At 38.8% G+C, this 20,744-nt stretch overlaps 1 protein-coding gene and 1 long non-coding RNA gene across 5 annotated transcripts in view; one reads left to right on the top strand and one right to left on the bottom strand.

Moving 5' to 3' along the window:
• The window catches only part of LOC104147888 (uncharacterized), a 32,744-nt gene extending 21,852 nt beyond the window's left edge, over positions 1 to 10,892 (top strand). The window contains exons 8-9 of one of the 2 annotated variants that reach the window (XR_011139631.1): positions 1,439 to 1,498; positions 5,579 to 10,892. This is a non-coding gene — a long non-coding RNA (uncharacterized lncRNA). The remainder of the gene's footprint in view (positions 1 to 1,438; positions 1,499 to 5,578) is intronic. The other variant, XR_011139632.1, reaches the window with a different exon arrangement.
• The window catches only part of BZW2 (basic leucine zipper and W2 domains 2), a 58,328-nt gene continuing 40,216 nt past the window's right edge, over positions 2,633 to 20,744 (bottom strand). For all 3 annotated transcript variants that reach the window (XM_068935027.1, XM_068935028.1, XM_068935029.1), the window contains 6 exons: positions 18,950 to 19,059; positions 16,887 to 17,057; positions 16,256 to 16,402; positions 12,221 to 12,359; positions 4,790 to 4,912; positions 2,633 to 3,089 (listed from right to left, as the gene is read on the bottom strand). In XM_068935027.1, the coding sequence (XP_068791128.1) occupies positions 3,061 to 3,089; positions 4,790 to 4,912; positions 12,221 to 12,359; positions 16,256 to 16,402; positions 16,887 to 17,057; positions 18,950 to 19,059 (719 nt within the window). In that variant the 3' untranslated portion in view covers positions 2,633 to 3,060. The remainder of the gene's footprint in view (positions 3,090 to 4,789; positions 4,913 to 12,220; positions 12,360 to 16,255; positions 16,403 to 16,886; positions 17,058 to 18,949; positions 19,060 to 20,744) is intronic.

The raw sequence follows: 20,744 nt of genomic DNA, 5'->3' as shown, positions 1-20,744 counted from the left end.
TCTGTAAGACTGAACAAAGAGAAAAGTTAAAAGAAACCCAATCCTTAATTTGCCAATTGGTTAATCAATTACTAGAACTAATCATTGAGAATAACTCTTAGATAAAAATCTTAATCACACACACATGCCAAAACAAAAAAAATCCCCACCAACATAGCCCTCTCCTAAGTGCCGTAATGGGCTGGACACTGGGGAAGGTGCAGAAGGGTCTAGCCTGGATGAGTTTCCTTTCTCCACTTCAGAAGAGGACTGCACTGCAATGGCACTATGCTACATGCTAAAAGGATATTTTAAAGCAGTATAAAAGGTTATCACAGCTAAAACCGCAGCGTGGTTTCAGAAAGGGGAGGCCAGGGGAGAGAAATCACTTTCTAATTCAGTAATCCCCATCTTAAAGTGTATCTTATTGCAATTTATTGTAGAGCAAAAAGGATATTTACAGGTCTGACATTTAGATCCCATTGATATTTCAAAATTAAGTGTAATATATCATGTGAAGCACATTTTTAATGAAGTGTCTTTTTATTCTTAAGAGAACTAACTCCAGATTGAACAATATATTTAGTATTGACTGCGATTTTCATTTCTCCAGCAGAGAAATAGTAGTTTAAGGGTTGTGTTAAAGAAATACTTCGGGTTTGGGATTTTTTTTTTTTTAACTGAAATTCAGATTCTGTGATGGCTTTCAGAGAGGGATATTTTGCTTCAAGAGAGTTGCATCAAAATTTCTGCCCAGGTTCTAAATCCCATTTCTTTGCCAAAGCCTAGTCATTACACGTGTTTGTACTGAAATCCAGTCCGACGGAAACAAACCAGTTCTACTTGCATTTGTGCAGCCACCTAGTTCAGCTGCTGGTACATACGTCCAGGCAGGAGTTCTAAGCACGAATTGAAAGCACACGTGTGCATGGAAAAGTCCCCATCTGAACCGATCTCCCAAGACTGAGCAGGGAAAATTCCTGAAAACTAGAATCAGAAACGTTTAATGCCTAAAGCAAAACGACAAGTCCTGTTGCTGGGGGAGGGAAGGCTGAGGGAAGCTCCCAGGAGCTAAACATTAAGCACGGATAAGAAGGCACAAAGCATCAGGTGCTGAGGGTTGTGTGACAAAAAAAAAATCCCCTCCCCAAATCTGAGATAGACACTTTATGTCTCCCGTAAAGCCTGTGGGCTTGTCGGTGTAGTCCAGAACACAAGTTGTGGGCTGGGTAGTGGCTCCTGTCCTAAAAGCACCTGTTTCTCTCTAGCAACTGGGAAGGGGGCCAGTACAACAGTTAAGCCATAGGTACCTGGCTTGTAGATGCTGAGACTTCAGGGAAATGGATCCCACATGGCTTTGCTTACATCCATTGCACACTGAAGACAGATGCAGGCATGAAAGACTAGCTGCATTTCACCAAAGTGACTTCTGCCAATGATGTTTTTTTCTCTCCAGCAGATGGCTCGTACAGCCTGCAGGCAGCCTTGTCTCACCATGCACTGGCAATCTCACCCACAGGTGTATTTTACTGTATCCTTTGCACATTATTCTAGATTGGCACCTCTGAAGTCAGCTGGAGTTTTAGATTACATGGAAAAGCAGTTTTATATACTCCCAACTGCATATTCATTAATACCTTAGAAAACTTTTCAAATTCAAAATTGTGACTTCTGTCAGTGGTAGCATACAAGCTATTCACTTTTGGGCATCTGTTTGTTGGTATGCGTATGACTTTAAGCAACTGTACAGCTGCTTCTGGGAACCAGTGTGGTCAGAGGCACAGACAGCAAATGGTGGAGTGGGGCAGGAGAAGACTATTTGCAAAGTAACTCTGCTTGCGGAAAAGGAAATGGTAGCAATTGTTTATCTGCCTGACTGCTGTGTGAAAAAAGTGCAAGCTGGGAGATGGTGCTGCTCAGGACCTTCCACACAGTGCAGGATGCCAGTAACTGTGAACCCGAGTGTTGGCTGCGGATTTGCACAACGTCAGAGCTCTAGCTCTGGACTTGTGTTTTGAGGGCTACACGCATGTACAACAAAGCTGCAGATAGGCTCTATGTATACAACATCCTAGCCAGGTCCCAGGCACTAGAGTTGTAAATGACATCACATCAAGGCACAAGGGAATATTAAAGAAAGCAGTATGCAGTTTGAGAAGTTTATATATTCAATGCAGTATTTTGGTCAAATATCTTGCTGTGACTTATGTCACATTGGTATAAATAGATTCCACTTTTCACATGTAATGACTTTTACTCATGCATGTTCTGAAGCTAATAGTTCTAAAATGAGAACAGCCATTGCCAATAATTGAGTGTAGTCTGAAGGAAGACTGCATATTATTCGTTATTTGCATAAATTTTGCACATGCAAAACTAGAACTCTGCAGACTTGTTCTTCTACATTTTCTTTGAATTAATAAACTGAAGATATCAACATTTGCTATGCAATCTGATTAATCTGTCCAAAGTGATATAGAAAGTAAGATAATAAAGATTAGATAGTGATCCCAGTTAACTAGGGATGTTGATTCTGTGAATATAGGGAATACAAAACCAAAAAGTCTAGTGTCGTTCTTGTGTACTTTGCACTTAAAGAATTGTAAATTCTTAGTGGCAAATTTATAAGACATACACACTAACACTACAAAACTAAGATATAAAAGCCATTTATTCAAAAAAATGTGGTGGTGTCAAATCACATACACAAGCCAATATTGAGCTACAAACACAGACCAAACAGTTCTATAAACAGAAATTGGAGTGTTCATATACCATAGTACCTGAAAAAGACCGTTAATAAAAAGGAGTCCATAAGTATTTCATTTCACCTTTCCTACATGGCTCCTTGCTGAATGTCTTTGTCTAAGTTAGTGTACAATGAGCCAGAGGTAGAGTCCCAAGTAAAGAATCTAATGCCTCAGGGCTCCATTAAAAACCTTTATTCTTCTAAACAAAAGGAAAGCCTAGCCTATAGTTTTCTGTATGACACTGAAGTAAAGCCTCTTTGCTTGAACAGTACGGCATTCCCAAGCGCATTTGGCATTAAACTAGATTGAGACTGTGCTTTGTAGAACCATCTTAGTTTTCCTCCCCTTCAGACTCCGACTCTAGAAGAAAGAAAGTGAAACACTTCAGATACGTTGCACAAGAACAGTGGTGTGGGTTATTCCATAGCAAGAACTATCCTTTCAAAATTCAAATTAAAGTTTTCTTTACACCTAGCACCTCCTAGGAAAGGTTGAACAGATTAAACAGAATAGGCCAGCAAGAAACACATAGCATCAGAAAGCTAAGATATGCTCTGTTACAAACCACTGTGGAGCTCTGCATTTAGAGATCAGTTACTCGAACAAACCCAGATCACTGAAGTATTTCTGGTCCTAATTTGCAGGCTCAACTAATGCATACCTGATATCACTTTAAGTTTAATAAAGAATCAGCATTATTTGCTTGTTCTTCTAATCTCTTTGAGTAGGCTGTATGGCTGTCTATCGAAATACTAGTACCTTCTTCACTATTTGCTCTGCAAACATTACTTACATCATTCAGCCTATCTCAAAAACCATCTGTGGTTTTACTCTGCAGCAGGCATGAAATATGCACTAACAAAAAATTTTTATGTTCGTTCAGACTAGGATAAAAGAAAATTAGAAATAGGAACATACACTGTTTTTGTCACTTCAAGCTACTTTGCATTATATTGCATTTATGTCCTTCCATTCACCTGACAGGAAAGGCTTGTTGTCAATGAATATTAAATGTTAGATCAGATTTTGCAGAACAAACATGGTCCGCATGTTCTTACAGTAACACTTTGTCTCTGCTACTACTAAGCTTTGTAATTACGGACAGCCGGTAGAGGGGACATGCAAGAAAGGGGAAAAATAAAAAGGAGAAACAAAGAATATAAGCAGAAGATTAAAACAGGAAAAAAGCTTAATTAGACCAAGACTTGCTAGTCTAAAGGGTATGTGAAAGGAGCTGCCATTTTTACACTGCTACCTCCATATGCAAACTGCTGCAATGTCTTGTCTGCTCCTTCACATTACATATTCCCTCAAAGATTCTACAATTAATTACATTAAATGGATATAATGAACACTAATAATTACATCCTCATCTATTATGCAGGAGTTGATCTTCCCACTTGATGTGGGACTCCTTTTCAAGGAAAAAAGAAAGAATCTATCTGTTCAGTACAAAAAAAAAATTTCCTACGTATAACACAAGAAAAACAAAAGTCAGGGACTAAAGAAGCTAACTCCCCCTCTCCGGTAGCTGTTTTGCAGCAGCAAATGCAGGCTGCATCTCTTAGCCTGGTCATTCAGCTAAAAGCAATTGCAGCTGTAGTGCCACAGGCAGGCTTATGTATGTTCACGTAGTCAGTACAGATAACAATAGCAGAGAAAACTGTTATTGATAGTACCTGCTAACACCAACACATTTCCTACTGTCATCAGTGCCATACAGTGAGGTTGCACAGGCTCGTCAGCACATGCTACGCTTGCACTGTCATTTGGCTATGCAGATGCATCCCCCAAAATTTCTTCTTCCCTGCAGAAGCTTAAAGAATTTGTTTACAGACAAGTAGTATCTGATGACTTCAGGAGTTTATAAGGATCCTATCACCACTAAAAAGCAGCAAATGCTAGATTTGGGCATGGCTGCAAGCAATCTGGGGCGGTTACTGCCTGCTATTTTCTATTTTGAGACTATACAGTTCATACGCCCGGGACAACTAATATCTGAAAAACAGATTTGATTTGCCAAGAGGTGACCATATTTCTTTGCTTAAATAAATTCATACCTTCTTCAGCATTTTGCAGCCACTCCACAAATTTCTTCATCTGGTCAAGAAAAACACTTTTGCCTTTAGCAACATGCGCTTCTTTATACCACTTCAGGATAGCTTCTTCACTCAGAACATCAGCTGAAATACAAATCAGCGTTTGTAAAAAGTCAGTGTATTTTCTATAGGTTAGAAGATTTTGAACATAGGGGAAAGAGAGATACTGTATATTTTTTAAAGGCAGTATAAAATAAACTAATATGATCACAGTGGAACAAGCTTGTGTCAACAATACCAGGCTATAACTACAGAATATCTGATGTATATTAGGGATTCCAGATGTAACAAATGTGTAATGTGTTAGGTTTAAAATAAAACACCAAGTATTGTGCTTCTGTAAACGATAATTCTCCATTCATCTGCTTTAAATATACAACATATGAGCTTAAAAATCAGTCTGCATATCTTAGAACTTACCACAATAAGAAATACTATACTTTTTCTTGCTGCTGAGTCAGAGAACTGTGTGTGCATGGTTCTAGAAATCTGAAGTGATAGACACCTCCTGATTAAACCGTTAGAACAGAGATTGGTAGGGATGTTTTCACATCTTTTCTCCCTAAAGGGTTAGTATTGTTTTTAGCTAATAAGTATAAGCGCATCCTCAGGGAACCACTCAGAAGGACACTGCAGCTGACCTTTTTCTGTTGAATATCAAGAACAAAATAACTTTCAGGGAATGTAAGGCTGAGTAAGATTCAGAATAAGAAATCCTACCAAACAGTGAGGACATATCATTTCCAACAGATGCAAATCTAGGTCTAGCAACAGACCTCCAGCCTCAGGAACAAAGCTTCTGTGTGATCTAGCCAAGCCATATCTCTCAATAAGTGATGGTTGGGGACACAAAATCTGGGATCCACAATGGCATTTTGGCAGCTACGTAATACAGGTAATACAGGAGGCGAGAACTAAAAACAAATGCCAAACTATTTGTTCTATAAGACGACTGAAACGAGCTTGCTATATCTCATTAAAATTCCCCCCTCTTTTTTTTTTGTTCTTTAAACAAACTACCCTCCCTTGCTCTGCAAAATCAACAGATATACATCAAGTGCTTCACTGCTTCCTTTACCTCCATGGTGGTGTCTCACTCATTTGGCATCTACGTGCTGAAGTACCAGCCTGACATCTTAAGGACCACCGTCACCTTCTGCTTCAGCTTAAAGGCCACAGCAGATATGGCAGCGAAGGGAAGAAGGTCAACTGACGTAAATGAAATGAAAGCATCTGACCAAATGGGAATGAGACTGAGACCAGACACGTTTCACATATGCTGTTGATAAACAGATGGAAGCAACCTGGATGGTGGTGAATTTAATCAAAGCGGTCTCAAGACATCCAATGGTGACTGAATAGAGAAAGTCTCCCCAGAAATTTGGAATTTAGTGAAAAGGTGTGACAGGAAGTTACCTTGTCTCTCAGACACGTTTTCAAAATAAAACCTCTTCTGCAGTTTGCTGTAAATGACAGAAAGTTGAAAACAGGAAAAATAGGACTGCACTGGCTGCGTGCTTCTTCCAGTACAGATAAACTGAGCTTAGAGAAGTGTGCAAGTGACAGATAGAACTGTCTTTCTGAAATCACAACCCACAACACTGAACTTGAAGTGTAACAGAAACACTGGAGCAAAGAAAGCTTTCAAACGTTTTGCATTAAATACTTGCTGATAATCTTTAGCAACATCTCAACAGATATTACAGCATTTAACACATCAGGATTTTCATTTAGCAAGCTTCAAAAATATTTCATGTAGACTGTCATGAAATTGGAATGTAATCCCTGTATATAAAAAGCTTATATTCACCACAGAATCCGAGAAGTTCACACTACTACATCTTATAATTACTCAAGCTATGCCACAGATTGTGATCCTTAGGGAAAAGTTTAAAAAAAAAAAATCAGAAGAGATTTCAGAAAAATGAGTAGATCTGCCCTCAAGCTAGCTGTTGGGTGTTGTGGACATTTAAAATCACAAAGGTGCCATATGGAAGAAGCTGCAGAAGCAAGCTGCTGCATTACAATCCATATTTAGGATCCTATAAAAGCAAGGGCCTACAGATAGGCACATACCTCAGTCTGCGAGTAAAAAGGATTTAAACCCATATTCCTGATTTGCAGCCTATAAGCTCAATGGGTTTGTTGCAAAAGTAGAGCCCATGTTAATGGGCCAGTATTATAACAGCTATATATGGTCTAAATCCAGGATGCCAAGGGGAAAAACACCCATACAACTAAAACTGATACAGAAGCATGCAGCCAGGCGACTATGTGCCTGGAAGATTAAAACATCCCCAGGTTAAGTGGATGAGAAATTTGCCAGTATGTAATAACTAGATAGCAATAAGTCTCCTATACTAGCAGAGAAAAAACAAAAATGCATTCAATTGCAAAAAGGAGAACTGCAACTCTCCTTTCATTTCTGAGCAATATTATTTGTAATACATTCATGCCTTCAGTGCTCATAAGAGATTATCTTCTCCTGTCAGCACAGGGATGCTCAATTAAGCAATCAAGTAGGATAGGGTATAGTTAATCATACCCCTAGGTCGCTTTGAAGCGATGGGAACACAGAAGGGGGAGGGGAAGGGGAAGGGAATGATTCATTTTATATATATAGTTATTTCTCATTAAACCTGATTATAGATATGTTTAAAGTGCTGAAGCTGAACACTGTGGTTTGTGGGTGTGTGCACATCATTTCCACTGCAGTCCCAGGTGCTGTCAGCCTGAGAGAGAGCTGGTTTTCCTGCAGGTGCAGCCAAATGCCACTCAAACCACCCACTGCCGGAGCCTCAAGTGACATCTGTCTTGAAAGGGAGATGTTCCAAAGCAGAGACTCTGAAAAGCCCAAGGTCTTTACTGTGGAGTGAGTTTGAATGCTACTTGAAGTTCAGGTCTCAGCTCTGTACTAAATCTCCCCGTTTGAACGCATTTTTGCTTTTAACTCATACTGCATAGCTATCAGTGGTAAAGGGCAAAGTATACCCTCTGAGCTGCTAACGCAATCAATCAGCGTGATTCAACTCATCCCTACTGCAGCTAACTCTGCTGGGAGGAAAGAGCCTTAGGCAAGGGCTTGCTTAATGCAAGGAATGCTACCCACAGTACAGTTATGGCAGAATGTGTCTTTATGGTACAATTTTTTGCTAGAAAAAGTTTGCATCCTGTTGCAAAAAAAGGTAATTGAATAATGAAAGTTATTTAGGAAAAGGTGTGTTCCATTCAAAAAACAAAACCTGTTTGTCAAGAAGAGCTTGCAGACTTGCTTCTTGTAAGCACAGGATTCATCATGCATTTCTCTGAGAAGACAGTTTTCACCTTCTGGTTACAAACAGATTGCAGAATAGTTTCTCTGAGGCCTAATAATGTTGTAGCAAATTTGGGTACTGATTTTACATGTACTTCTGATTCTTTCAGTATTTCATAAATGTTGACTTGAATTCTAATGTAATGGTACAGAGGGTTTTATGCCTGCTAAGGGTGTTTGCTGTCCAAAGGGTGAAAAATTCTGATCCTCATGAAAGGAGTGGCTATTAACTTCAATAGTGCCAAGATTGCACATCTGAAATCTCCAGATTGGACACAAACTAGAAGAAAGGAGACTTTGCAAGTGCATATGGTATACAGCACGTAATCCAATAATAACAATGCTTATTTTACACACATCGTACATTATGTGCAGTTAAGAGAGACAGTGCAACCCGAAATGCACTAAAAACGAACATATATCTTACAACTCATGTACAGACAGCAAGGAGGCAGGAACTCAGCAGATGTCACTCAGGAAAATGTAATTTTCTTATTCTACAATTGTCTTTAAGATCGTATGGTCAAAATGAAGTTGGCAGTTACTTATTTTTTATATTGAAGTATAGTTCTAGCAGTTTGTAAGGGAATATCAAGGACTGGTTCTCTATTGCACAATTACAAATATATTGAGTAAAAATAGAATTTTTTTTTTTTTAGGTGGAAAAAGAAAATAGAAAGCTTCCACTGATTTTAGCTTGTTATTGGGTTAGGCGTTGTAGATCCACTACAGTCTACATTTCTTCTCACTAGACATTAAGGTTTTAGATCTTTTATTATTGGCCCTTTTGTTTAAAACATTTAAGAACTAGATGCAAGTAAAAGTCCTCCCACCCTACCCAATAAAATTATGACCAATCAGTAAGTTCTAGACACTTAGAAAAAGCTGTGTAACTGTTGATAATCAACTCAAACAGCATCTACATACAGGTTCTGGCTAATTTTTTGATTTTTCAGGAGAAAATAAAATAACCCATGATGGGTGCAATGTATGGAAGTGATCTACAACTTAATGCCATATATTTCTGATCCTGTTGTCATTCTCTTTAAGGCTGGCTTAAATGCTGATTACAATTCTACTGGCGTTTAGTGGTAAGCAGAAAGCAATGTCATAGCCAAGGATCGGCATAGAACAGGTCAGCTTTTTCTCTACCGTACCAAGAGCACAAAGATATAACGCCAACAAGCTTTAAATGGCTACAGAACCGTTTTTCCAGTTTATACCTACAAATGTAAAAAGCCGCCACCATCTATGAAAAAAAGGGGCTTGGGTTTTGGATGAGGGAAGAAGGGATATTCTGATATTCCTGCTTGTTTAGAGATAGGACAGATTTCGGGGGCGGGGGGGGGGGGGAAGACTTTCAGGCCTTTCAGATGTTAACGAGCACAACCATTTCTGCTAGTATATTCAGGTATTTCTAGGTAATTCCCAGGAAAGTAATCCAAGGGCGATTTTATGATGGAAATAGGGAGGATTTAAATGCTAGATACATCCATAAGAGAGCAGTCATACAACTAAATTTATCAAAGAACAGGTGGCACCTGGTGCCTATCATCACTGATGGCTATCTTCATGCCCAAGAAATACTCCTTCATATTGAGTAATAAGCAATAAACTGTCCAGAAGCATGCTGGTGGAAAGCTACATTAATGTCTTTGCCCATCCACAGATCCTACAAATGCCTTTATTTGTCACTAGAAAAAGTTCACTGGGTACTCTGAAACCTTTCAAAATCCTACAGAGCTTACACTTGAAACATAACAGAAAGGGGAAGAGGGTCTTCCATTCCCTCACCACCAGCATAGTCAGTACTAGCTTTTTGGAGTTGCTGTCCTTGACCACTAGGAAATAGAGGATAGGCTCTCATAAACAATGAAACTGTAATAAAGCATAAGTCTCCAAAAGGACTTGACAGCCTATTTCTAGTGGTAGGTGTGAACTGGGGAGAAGGGGAGGGGAATATCCATGAGCATTGAAATGAAGTAGAGACAGGCCTAGGCAGTGCTCAGTCCCCAGTTCAGGCTTACCTTCTGAAAGCTTGTCACAACTCCGGACAAGCCAAAGCCATGAGCAGTTAAAGCATGATAATATCGTGTAGGAGAAATAGGAGGACTAATGCTCCCAAAGCCTTTCCTGGTTAATCCAGTTGCATGTCCTTGGCTAACGGACACTGTCAGACTACAAAGCTGCTTTAAATAAATGGAGCTAATGACTTCCTAAGTCCAGCACTCAGGAGGGTCCTATGTCTAGTGGCTGTAAAGCCAGGCTAGCAATTGCTAGCATGCAACAGTATGTCTGCTACACAGGGCAGATACAGCTTCAGTCTAAAAGGGGAAGGAATGGGTGGCAGCTGTGCTGCCGCATGACTGCATCACATGATAGAGAAGCAGGTGCTTCAGTACGCCTCTTTCTGCCCAAGATATTCTAGACAGAAATATAGGCACATGCACTGTAAATATTTCACATTCTGGACACATGGAACTCACTGCAGAACAATTCCAGGATGTGCCATAGAGTAGCTCCAAACATTCTTCTAGACATTACGGGAATCCTAAATAATGCTGTGGCACCTGAAGTGATGAAGCTGAAGTCTTCTCATCCTTCCTAACAAGTCTCACCACAAGTATATCTTTAGAGTCATAATAAGGGCATGCAGGGTGAGTGGAGCAGGTGGGAAATGGGTTTTTGGAGCAGCTGTTTAAATTTAAGGTACACTTTAGTGATATAGATATATATATATATATTTTAAATACTTTATATATTTTAAATACTTTAGAATGTCAAGGTTGCTCTTGCAGACTAAAGTTTTTGTGAAGTTGCTACAGCACTAAAGAGAATCCTACACAAAATTATTCCCGTTTTAAACACAGTTTACGGTTTGAATGCACAGCTGTTACAGTGCTCATTCAGCATGTCCAAATTGAATTTTCTTTTCTAAAGAAAATTGAAGAAAGTGCTTTTTGCAGTTTCAAGTTTTTCCTCAGTCATTAACAGCCTTTACAAATTTTAGAATTTGAGGGCACAAAGTCAATAAGGTTTATTGTTTTTCATTTAATCATTGAGGCTTCATATTGACCTAACGAGGAAGGAAATAAATCCATCTGATTCGCTTACTTCTACCTTCTGAAGCCATGCAATTGTTTTAACAATCTGAACCTGTTTGCCTTGAAAGTGTACCTGGACACAACTGTGTGAACAAGGATCAATACTGAATTTCTACTCTTGCTGCTTTTTCTCCTTCAGCTATTTATAGCAAGAATGTCAGAGCAAACCAGTTGGCACCCACCCATCACACACAGTGCAGTACTACTAGTCTCTATGACAACCCAATTTGAATAAACTTGCTAAGAAGTCAGCTTCATAATAAAAATGAAATCCCTCAAATTATAGCATCTGCAGGAAGCTGACAGAAAAAAAGAAAAGAGGAAGGAAAAAGCTGTAGCCTGGTCTTTCTTCCATTAAGGGCAAAGCAAAAAGTACCACCAGCTTCAACAGAAAAAGAATAGCATATTTTAAGAAGGAAAAAGCTTCATTTTGCCAGGGGGAATAACAAGAAAACCATGACCAACCTCCCCCCCCCAAGAAGGTTTCCACCTGTAAGGTTCCTTAAAACCAAGTTCTCCCCACTGCCCCAACATATCAGGAATTTATAGAAAAGTCTTTCTAGCCCTGAGGTTTTATATTAGGGCTAAACTTTACTTGAACAGACAGTGGATGTTGCTGGGATTCTCCTCATGCTTCTTGACTAGAAGATAAATGTGGCAGAAAGGAGGGCTTGTTTTGACTTTTCCTGGTGGCACATGGTACATGAAGTACCTTTGTAAGGTACTTCAGAGTTCAGTTCCACCATAGCACTAGGCCACTGGAGAATCATTTGTGTGTTCAAAATAGTTATTTCTAGAAGGGGGCCATTCCAGGAATCTCTTGCTCGTTAACTGGCTCTAGCAGACCAAGAGTTTAGCCCTATCTGAAATATATGCTAGTACATGCCGATACATAACAACTTGGTAAAACATGTGCAAGTTAATGCCAGGTACGATGTTCATATACAGCATACAACACTGGATATAGAGTCTTACCTTTATAAAAGAGTACTACTATCTTCTGAAAGGCTTTCATGAAGTGGATGTTGTCATAACAGTACTCCTGCACCTTCTGGAGAAGGATCAACTCCGACTGGCCTTGAGTGCTGAAGACAGCAAGAAGGGGGGCATATTGCTGAAAGAGGGATAGGGTAAAAAAGCAAAATGCATGTCAATATACTGAAAATAAAATAATAACAAAAACTTTTCTAATGTATAGTAGCATAAACTTCATCCCTGAAAAAATGTTTCACTGAAACCTAGGATTTACTTGCCAACAGTGTTTACCTGAATACATACAATGCACAGGCATAAAAATCCATGAGCTTTTTTAAGATGTGCAGCATGCTGTGAATTAAATTTCAGTGCTACTTTTGGACACATAAAGCTCATATGTTGGAGTACTGCTGCTTATACATTTCACAAGACAGCATGCTATTGACTCAGGAATGACGCTTTTTGCGCATTCATAATGTAAGAAATCCAAGGAGGAAGCTCCTGAAAACATAAATCTCTAGTTTCACAAGGCCTTCAGAAGTCTCAGAGGAATAGAATAAAATTCAATTATTCCAGGTTAACTGTAACCAAAGGTTATTAGTTTTTCTCATTATCACTGTGAGACTATCATGACAACCTTTCCTTTGGTAAAGGACCATATTTTCAAAGCATGGTATTAAATGCTAATGATATTCTGACAAGACAGTAGTAGCACTCTTCGTTGTCTTTTCTAGAAGCTTAGTGTAAGTTCTAATTTTAAGAGTCTTCAATAAAAGAAAAAAGCGCTCAACAAAAAGAAGCTTTATTTTTGAGGAGCAGTTACCTCTTCCTTATCTTTTATCATATTATTAAAAGTCCAGGAAAAGAAAATGAGAGACCTTAATTCATGCACTCTTTTCTGAAAAACTATGGACTATGAGTCCAGCTAAGACTGCAGTCTTAAGATAATATTAAAGATTTTTTCAGAGCTGAAGAGAAGACCAACTACCATTGGTCTTCAGAGCCACTGGCCAAATATACTTCAACGTTACTATTTGCATTGTTCTTGCACTGATCAGTTCAACTTTCTTCATGATGTTCAATAACACTGTCAGCTCAAAGTTTTTCAGCTGCATTTGTAGTGGCTCGGTATAATGGAGTTCCGATCTGTGACTAGAGCTCCTAAATGGTGAGATCACAACAAAATACTAACCAGCACTGATACTTAAATTAAATCTTAAAATGTTAGGACTTCCTTTTTTTTTTTTTTTTTTTTTTTTTTTTAAATGAGGAGCTAAATCCTGAGATTTTTACTTAACATGTTCCCTGGAAAAAATATTAATAAGGATGAGAATAAAGTAAAAATTTATGCCATTGGTCCAGAATGTCTTTTGCAAAAAATTTATCAGATACTAATTTACAGAAAGGGAAAGCAAGAAATCACATAGTAACTGTCATAACAGCCACCTAGACAGGCAGAAAACATCATTGCTTTTGAAAGAAACTCTTTTACAAAGTAACTATGAAAAATGACTAGAAAGTAGCTAACATTAGCGATTTGTTTTCACTTCCCTGTGTATATACACATCTTTAGAAACAATGTTATTGTTTTGGCACAGCACAGCTAAACTCAAGGTATTAAGATTTTCTCTTACCCCTTCGGCCCTTTAAACTAATATTCTGTGCCATGGTGGTACTTTTCTTTTCAGGGGTTCCCTAGCATACAAGTTATTAAAAGGAGTCTAATGACTTCAAGAGACTGGTACCTCGATGTCAAAGTGTTGAAAATTAGGCTTTGTCAAAGTTACCTGTTAGATCCAATCATACAAGAATAAATCGCATCACCTGTCATGTTCCACTTTAAGTATGTGATTATATGCATACTGACTTGCATCACCAAGGCAAAAAACCTCCCCATTGTTTCAGGACATGTCCACACACAGGAGGGTACAGGGACTAGGCTTTGTGCCATGCTAGTACAGTTACATGACTTCTGGAGCCAGGTAACACCATCTGGTCTGCTTAGAGCCCAGAGAAACCCAACATCTGTCCATACCCCGCTACAGAGATAGGATATGAATCAGAAAGACTCTTCATTTTTGAATATGGAAATGTAAAGAGGAGGATAGTGAATTCTACATTTCTATTTCTGTTGTTTCTGTTAAAATCTTACCTGCAAGTGCAAATACTAAATACCCCGTACAAATTTGTCCTCTGTTTTTAGGCAGTGGACATAGATATAAATACGCGTATCTCATTTAGGCAAGACAACTTGCTTGATTCAGTGGGGTTACACACATGGCTATGGACTATTTTCAGTGAATGAGATTTGTAGGACAAGGAATCAAGTCAACAGTACTAGACAATAAACTTAAAGGGATACAACACAAGTGATATGATCAATTACCATATTGAAAGAACAAGAAAATGATGTTCTTTTTCCTTTTGTAAACTACCCCATCTTTCTACTGCTATTCGGGTCCCCATAGCTGGAGAAGGTTTCAAGGTCTGCATTCCACTTTATCATTAAGGACTATACAACATGCCAAGCAACTATGTTTTTAGTGTGACATATGCCTCTCCTGCGAAACCAAATTCAGATGAAAGGACCTTCTTTTAGCCTGGAGAAGGGAAGACTAAGAGGGGACAACGTGTACAAGTATCTGAAGGGGGTAAGTCGAGAGGATGGGGCCAGACTCTTCTCAGTGGTACCCAGCGACAGGACAAGAGGCAATGGGCACAAACTGAAACACAGGCAGTTCCATCTGAACGTGAGGAAAAACTTCCTTCCTGTGAGGGTGACTGAGAGCTGGAACAGGTTGCCCAGAGAGGTTGTGGAGTCTCCTTCCCTGGAGATATTCAAAACCCGCCTGGACACAATCCTGGGAAACATGCTCTAGAGGACCCTGCTTGAGCAGGGAGGTTGGACTAGATGATCTCCAGAGGTCCCTTCCAACCTCAACCATTCTGTGATTCTGTGACGAGTAATACCAGCAGCTAAACCAATATGGGAACTTCAAACATGCATAAGCATCCCATATGAAGAGGAGAGGAATTCTGATCAAGCTTAAAATCCATTTATCATAAAGAATAAGGTACAGAACATCTCTGGGCAATCTTTGCAGTGCAGGCTGTGAGCGAGTATTCTCTTGCTCATGGTTTACCAGAGGACTAATGTGTAGAGTCTCTCTGCCTCTGCTCTCTGTTCAAATATCTTACACTGTACAATTCTTCCAAACTTTGCTGATGAATACCAACCATAACAATGACTTTTGATGTCTCAGCATCATTGCTTTTCCAAGGTTCTAAGAGCTTTTGCACCACTATGTAACTGTGACCCAGCAATTTGTCATCACTTAGCAAGCTACAGCCTGAATCTCAATGCATTCAGTTCTCTTATCCACAAGAATCCACCAGGAGAGTATCCTGGATTGGAGAGTAACCATGCTTACAGCGTACATGCTCTCAAGCCAGCTCCATGCAGAACCAGCTCTTTGCTCGTTAGTTGAGAAGTAGCTACCCAGCTCCCACAGTCAGTTTAGGCAAGAAACATTTTCACATAAATTCTAAGCCACGCAAGATCAAACCAACTCTATGCAAAGCCAGCACAGGTGCTGCCTTACCACGCACCAAAAACTTCTTTGCCTCTGGCAAAGACATTACAAAGACAAGTCCAGCAGGGTTACTAGTCAGGTCTGAGCAGAGCTGGTTCTCAGCATTTGCTTAGCATTGCGCCCAGGGCAAGAAGCCTCTCAGAGTCCACAGTACCGGAAAGCATAATGCAGAGACAATTAAACTATGACCACCTCACTTTCACCTGGTTCTCTGCACTGCATGCCTCAGGGGATCCTATAGCATTCAATAATCTGAACTACCTCACTTTTTCATTACCCTGTCCAAAGGGGAACAGACTACACACAAAATATTCCAATACCTGGTATCAGTGTTAGCCCTCAAGACTAAATCTTCCGGATTTAAACATGTACAAATTTGACAGCTGTAGAATGCATTCTGTGAATCGACAGCAGCCCTTCCCCTCTTCACCCATGCACACACCTTTAGATGTTTAAGGGCTTGTTCTGCAACCAGCTCTTCCTTCTTGTTCCACTCCACAGCATTCATTACACAGGTCCAGAGGAGACCAATCACTGCTGGTTCTGGTAGCTCATTTCTTTTCATTTCTTCTTTTACATAAAGCACTACCTGGAGCAGAAAATACACTGCTGTCTTAAGCAATATTTCCAGTCAACTCTGACCTATCAAATATTTGCAGTCATTTACAAGTACTACCATAGTATAGAGATAATAAGAAACAAAATTAGATTAAGAATAATAAAAAGGAAGCATATAGCATGTTTTTATTTAGCAACACTATTGTTACTTGGCTACAAGTTCTCTCCCTCCCATCCACCCTGGCAGTTTGGCAGTTAACACAGCCAAATAAAACGCATTCTCATCGAGCAGAACGGGATACAAAAATGTAATCAGCTGCACTTGGAAATCCAGAGGGCATTCTGTTGTTTCAATCTTCTGAAAGCAGAGTGAACTGACGAACAAATTGAGATAATTTGAAGAAAATCAGAGGTAACCTGTAAGGCACCCACATCTGATCCTATCTACCGTTTTAAGTAGTTTTAAGTCTTTGACTATGATTACATAAACAAAATTTTTTAAAAACACTCTTTACCTCTTTAATTGGACATTCCTGAGAGAGACGTTCTTGTAGTTCTTTTTGAAGTTCTTTACGAGTCCCCAGTGACTGTTGAACTCTAAGGAAATCTGAGAGCTCTTTTAGACCTGCATCAGTAAAATACTTGGCAAAATGATCCACATTCTGCCGGTTGGCTGGAAATAGTTCCTAAAAGACAGGAATGCTCTCTGTTAAATAAATAGCCAATTATTTTTTCTTGATAGAGCAGAACGTTTTTTTTTTTTTTTCCTTTTAAGAATGAACTCCAAGAGTCACCTGTTACTGCACTTTAAAAAAAAAGTCAATGTTTGTATTAACACTGGAAAAGTCAACACTTCATTCATATTGTTGTGTTTCACTGAAGGAGGGGAGAAGTGAATATTCAGTTATGCAAAAAACCTAACACCCTCTCTATATTAAGTGTTTATACTTATTAATAGTTGTGAACTTAAGATGTCACTCAAAGCAACTCTCAGAGGCACCATACCTTTTCCAAATTCCAGGAGTCTTGCAGAAGACAGCAAAGCTATTTCATGCTCAGCACGTTCACTATGCCCTCCAAGGGCTTCTACATTGACCTCTTAAAATACTAGCGATACATAATTGGTCCAGGCACCCTTACCTAATATCATCACTCTTAAGTCTGGTCTAGTGAACCATTTCAAGGTTTCGGTGATAAAGCTCCAACATTTGTTAAGTAAACTGTTAGCATTACCTCATGTAGGCATGTGAGACTGCTTATGCTTTCTAATTCAAAGACATTGTAAAACTATGATTTATGAAAAAAATCTAGCTGCTGAGAAAAGTTAAAATGATTCTTAAAAACTGCTACAACTAATATCCCAGCTTGGCAAGGATTCAATGGTATTCGCTTGCAATCCAATTCTTAGTGTCTGAAAGAATGATCTGTGGTCTGGATAGCCTTTTACATGTACGTATGTATAACAAAGAGACTGCAGTCCTTTAATCTGTTTGCTTTCTGAAAAGCAGATTAAGAGGAAACTTTCATCAAGGCATCTATGCTAGGCAACATCATCTGGTACTTGATGGCTCTTTAATATAGCAACAGAATGAGAGTCAACAGCTGAAAGCTTTCGTCAGTAAAGTCTGAAGTAGAAATAAGACACAGCTGGCTTCCCCTTCCCCACCAATAAACGGCGTAACTAGCCGGTTTCCCAGCTCTGTGGCAAATTCTTTATTATTTGGACTCTTCAACTCACATGAGTTGAAGAGATGAAGGGAAGCAGAAGGATGTTTTGTTTTTGAAAAATTCTTGTCTAAATATAAATTGAGGCAGAAACAGGAAATACTGGTGAAACTCTCTGGGTGGTGCTACACAGGATGTAGCATGTTAGATTGGATTACCACAGCCGTCTTTTTAAGAATTAAAAGAAAAGACCTTCAGAAACACTGGGAGAGAAAGGCACACAGCATATTGCTGCATATTTAAATATACTCTCAAGGCTTCAGGCCATTGCTACAAACTCAGGACACAGACTTGAGTCAAAAGGCTGAAAGCTTTCCTCAATTGCTCCCAACAGCTCTGCTGTCATCAGCACAAGACCATTTATCCTACCCATATGACCATTACTGTGGAAAATTAGCTTGTTGTACCATCTCTGTACTATTTAAACACGCTTGCATTAGAAAGCTACATTCTGATCACTTGTGATTACCCAAACCCTTTCCATTTATTATATACAAAGGTAAAGCATGTCTCAAAAAATAAAAGCCTTTATGCACAGCTGCTGGTGATGTGTGCTTTATTAGCAGCTGTTAGAGAACAAAACATTTTAATTAATTCCTGAACCCCTTATACACAGCCTTTCAGAAGGCATTTACCTACAGAAAATAGAGACAGAAAAATGTGTGATATTTAATTCTCCTGAACCTGCATCAATGCTACAGCCATAACAATATTGCCATGATTCAAAATATTTAAAAAACGCTAAGGGAGTCTGAGAGGGAGTTAACGTGCTTACAACAAACTACCATCTGAATTTTATTTTCTTCCCTTCTTCAAGGAGAAATAAGAATTTTTGAGAACATATAGTACTTACTAGCAATCTCTTATCTAGGTTGGCTTTTCTTAAAGCAGAGGTAACAGAATTGGCATCTTTCTCTGCCATCCATGCTTTAAAAAGCTTTACAGCAAAAGAAGCTGCAATCCCTGTTTGAGAAAAACAGAAAATATGCTTCAGCAATTTTCAACACGGGTACAAGAATTTAATATGGAATGAAAATACATTTTATGACCACAGGAACAAACACTTACAGCTGAAGGGTACACATTTTTCCTCAATGCAGCGTTAACTTTCTGAAATATGTTGGATTGTTTAAAAATCTTCTCATTCTGTTTTACCCCTCTACCCTCAACTATTCAAAGATTTTCCTTTCTGCTTTTCCTGCAATTGTTTTTTCCTTCCTCTGCAATTTACAGTCCAGGCCAAATGCAAAACAAAATTCTGAGTTAAATCAGTTAGGAAATTAAGTTATGAAATAAACAGTGGCCAGGAATAAGAACTGAGAGACATACCCAATTTAAAGGGCTTTTTAGTTAAGTCCTGAACAGGGCTAAATGACTTTTCAACTTGAAGGTTACTGATTACAGCATATCCTTCTAGGAGGTATTCAGTAACTGGTAGGACCATGCAAATACTATTTAAAGAAAAAGAAATTCTTAAGACACAATATAGTGTTTTTTTTCTGCTTAAATCAAAAGAGCTCTACTTCAGTTAGTTGTAGCTTTATCAAGGGAGCTAAAAGCCTACATCATTCCCTACAAGCAGTGTAAACTTTAATAACACTCATTACAAATCTTGACTATTGTAACAGATTTGTCAACCCTATTTCAAGAACTTAGCTGTAGGGCATGAGTCTTAGAGAAGTACTATATGAAACTATGGATGCACAGCACCAGAAGGGACAGGCCTAAAAATACTACTTTTGGCTTGTTTATACATCAGATTAGAAATAAAATCAGCGTGATGAAGAGATCATAAACAAACATAAGGCAACTACTCAATAGCAGCAAACCTAATAATAACGTACACCTATAATTCTGAATATGAAAACACAGTTTAGCATATGAAAAATGTTCATATGCACTCCAGAGCTCTGGCCGAACTTGAATAAAGATGTCAGAGGCATTTATAGCTAGTTATCCACAGTCCACATGTTCTGTGTAATACCTGAGAATAGCTGTGACAATATAAACCATTTCATATGGGAGGGCACGGAAAAAGAAAGAAAATTTTTCCACTGTGTCACCATCATAACCTCTGTTTCAACAGTGCCTGCTAGCACATGTATCAGAGTTTGGCTTGAAACACATCTTCTATTAGACAACATTAAAATCCACACAGCAGCTTGTTAGGCCACATGCTACTACTTTATGAAAGCACACATAAAACAGTAAAAAGGCTGACAAGCTGCAAAAAAGCACACCAGCAACAACAACAACCCAACTTTGTTTCAGATCATTGCAACAGCTGCCAAAATTAAATGGAATCGTCTATGTCATCAAGTACTGTCCCAACAACCCTGTCCCTAAATCATTTCTCAAATTTTATCTTAGACAGAAATAGATTTTGTGCCACTACTATAATTAGAGGAAGTTTGTTCCAGGGTTTCACTATCCTCATTATGCTTTCACACTTCCTTATCATTTACAGTTCCAATACATTATTGGTCAGTTCCTCTATTCTATTTGTGAACTGCCACTGTCCTTTCCTGTAAATAGCTCTTCTCTTTTTCTGGTTTTCCATCTCAGCCCTAACTGCAGAAAGCAACTTCAACCACTCGTTTCATTGATTATCCCTGTTAGTTGTTCTGTGCATTTGCTCTAGTTTTTGA

The sequence above is a fragment of the Struthio camelus genome, chromosome 2, assembly GCF_040807025.1.
Source record: "Struthio camelus isolate bStrCam1 chromosome 2, bStrCam1.hap1, whole genome shotgun sequence".
Lineage (NCBI taxonomy): Eukaryota > Metazoa > Chordata > Aves > Struthioniformes > Struthionidae > Struthio > Struthio camelus.
The sequence above is the reverse complement of the archived record's forward strand: the minus strand, read 5'-3'. Positions and strand labels throughout refer to the sequence as shown.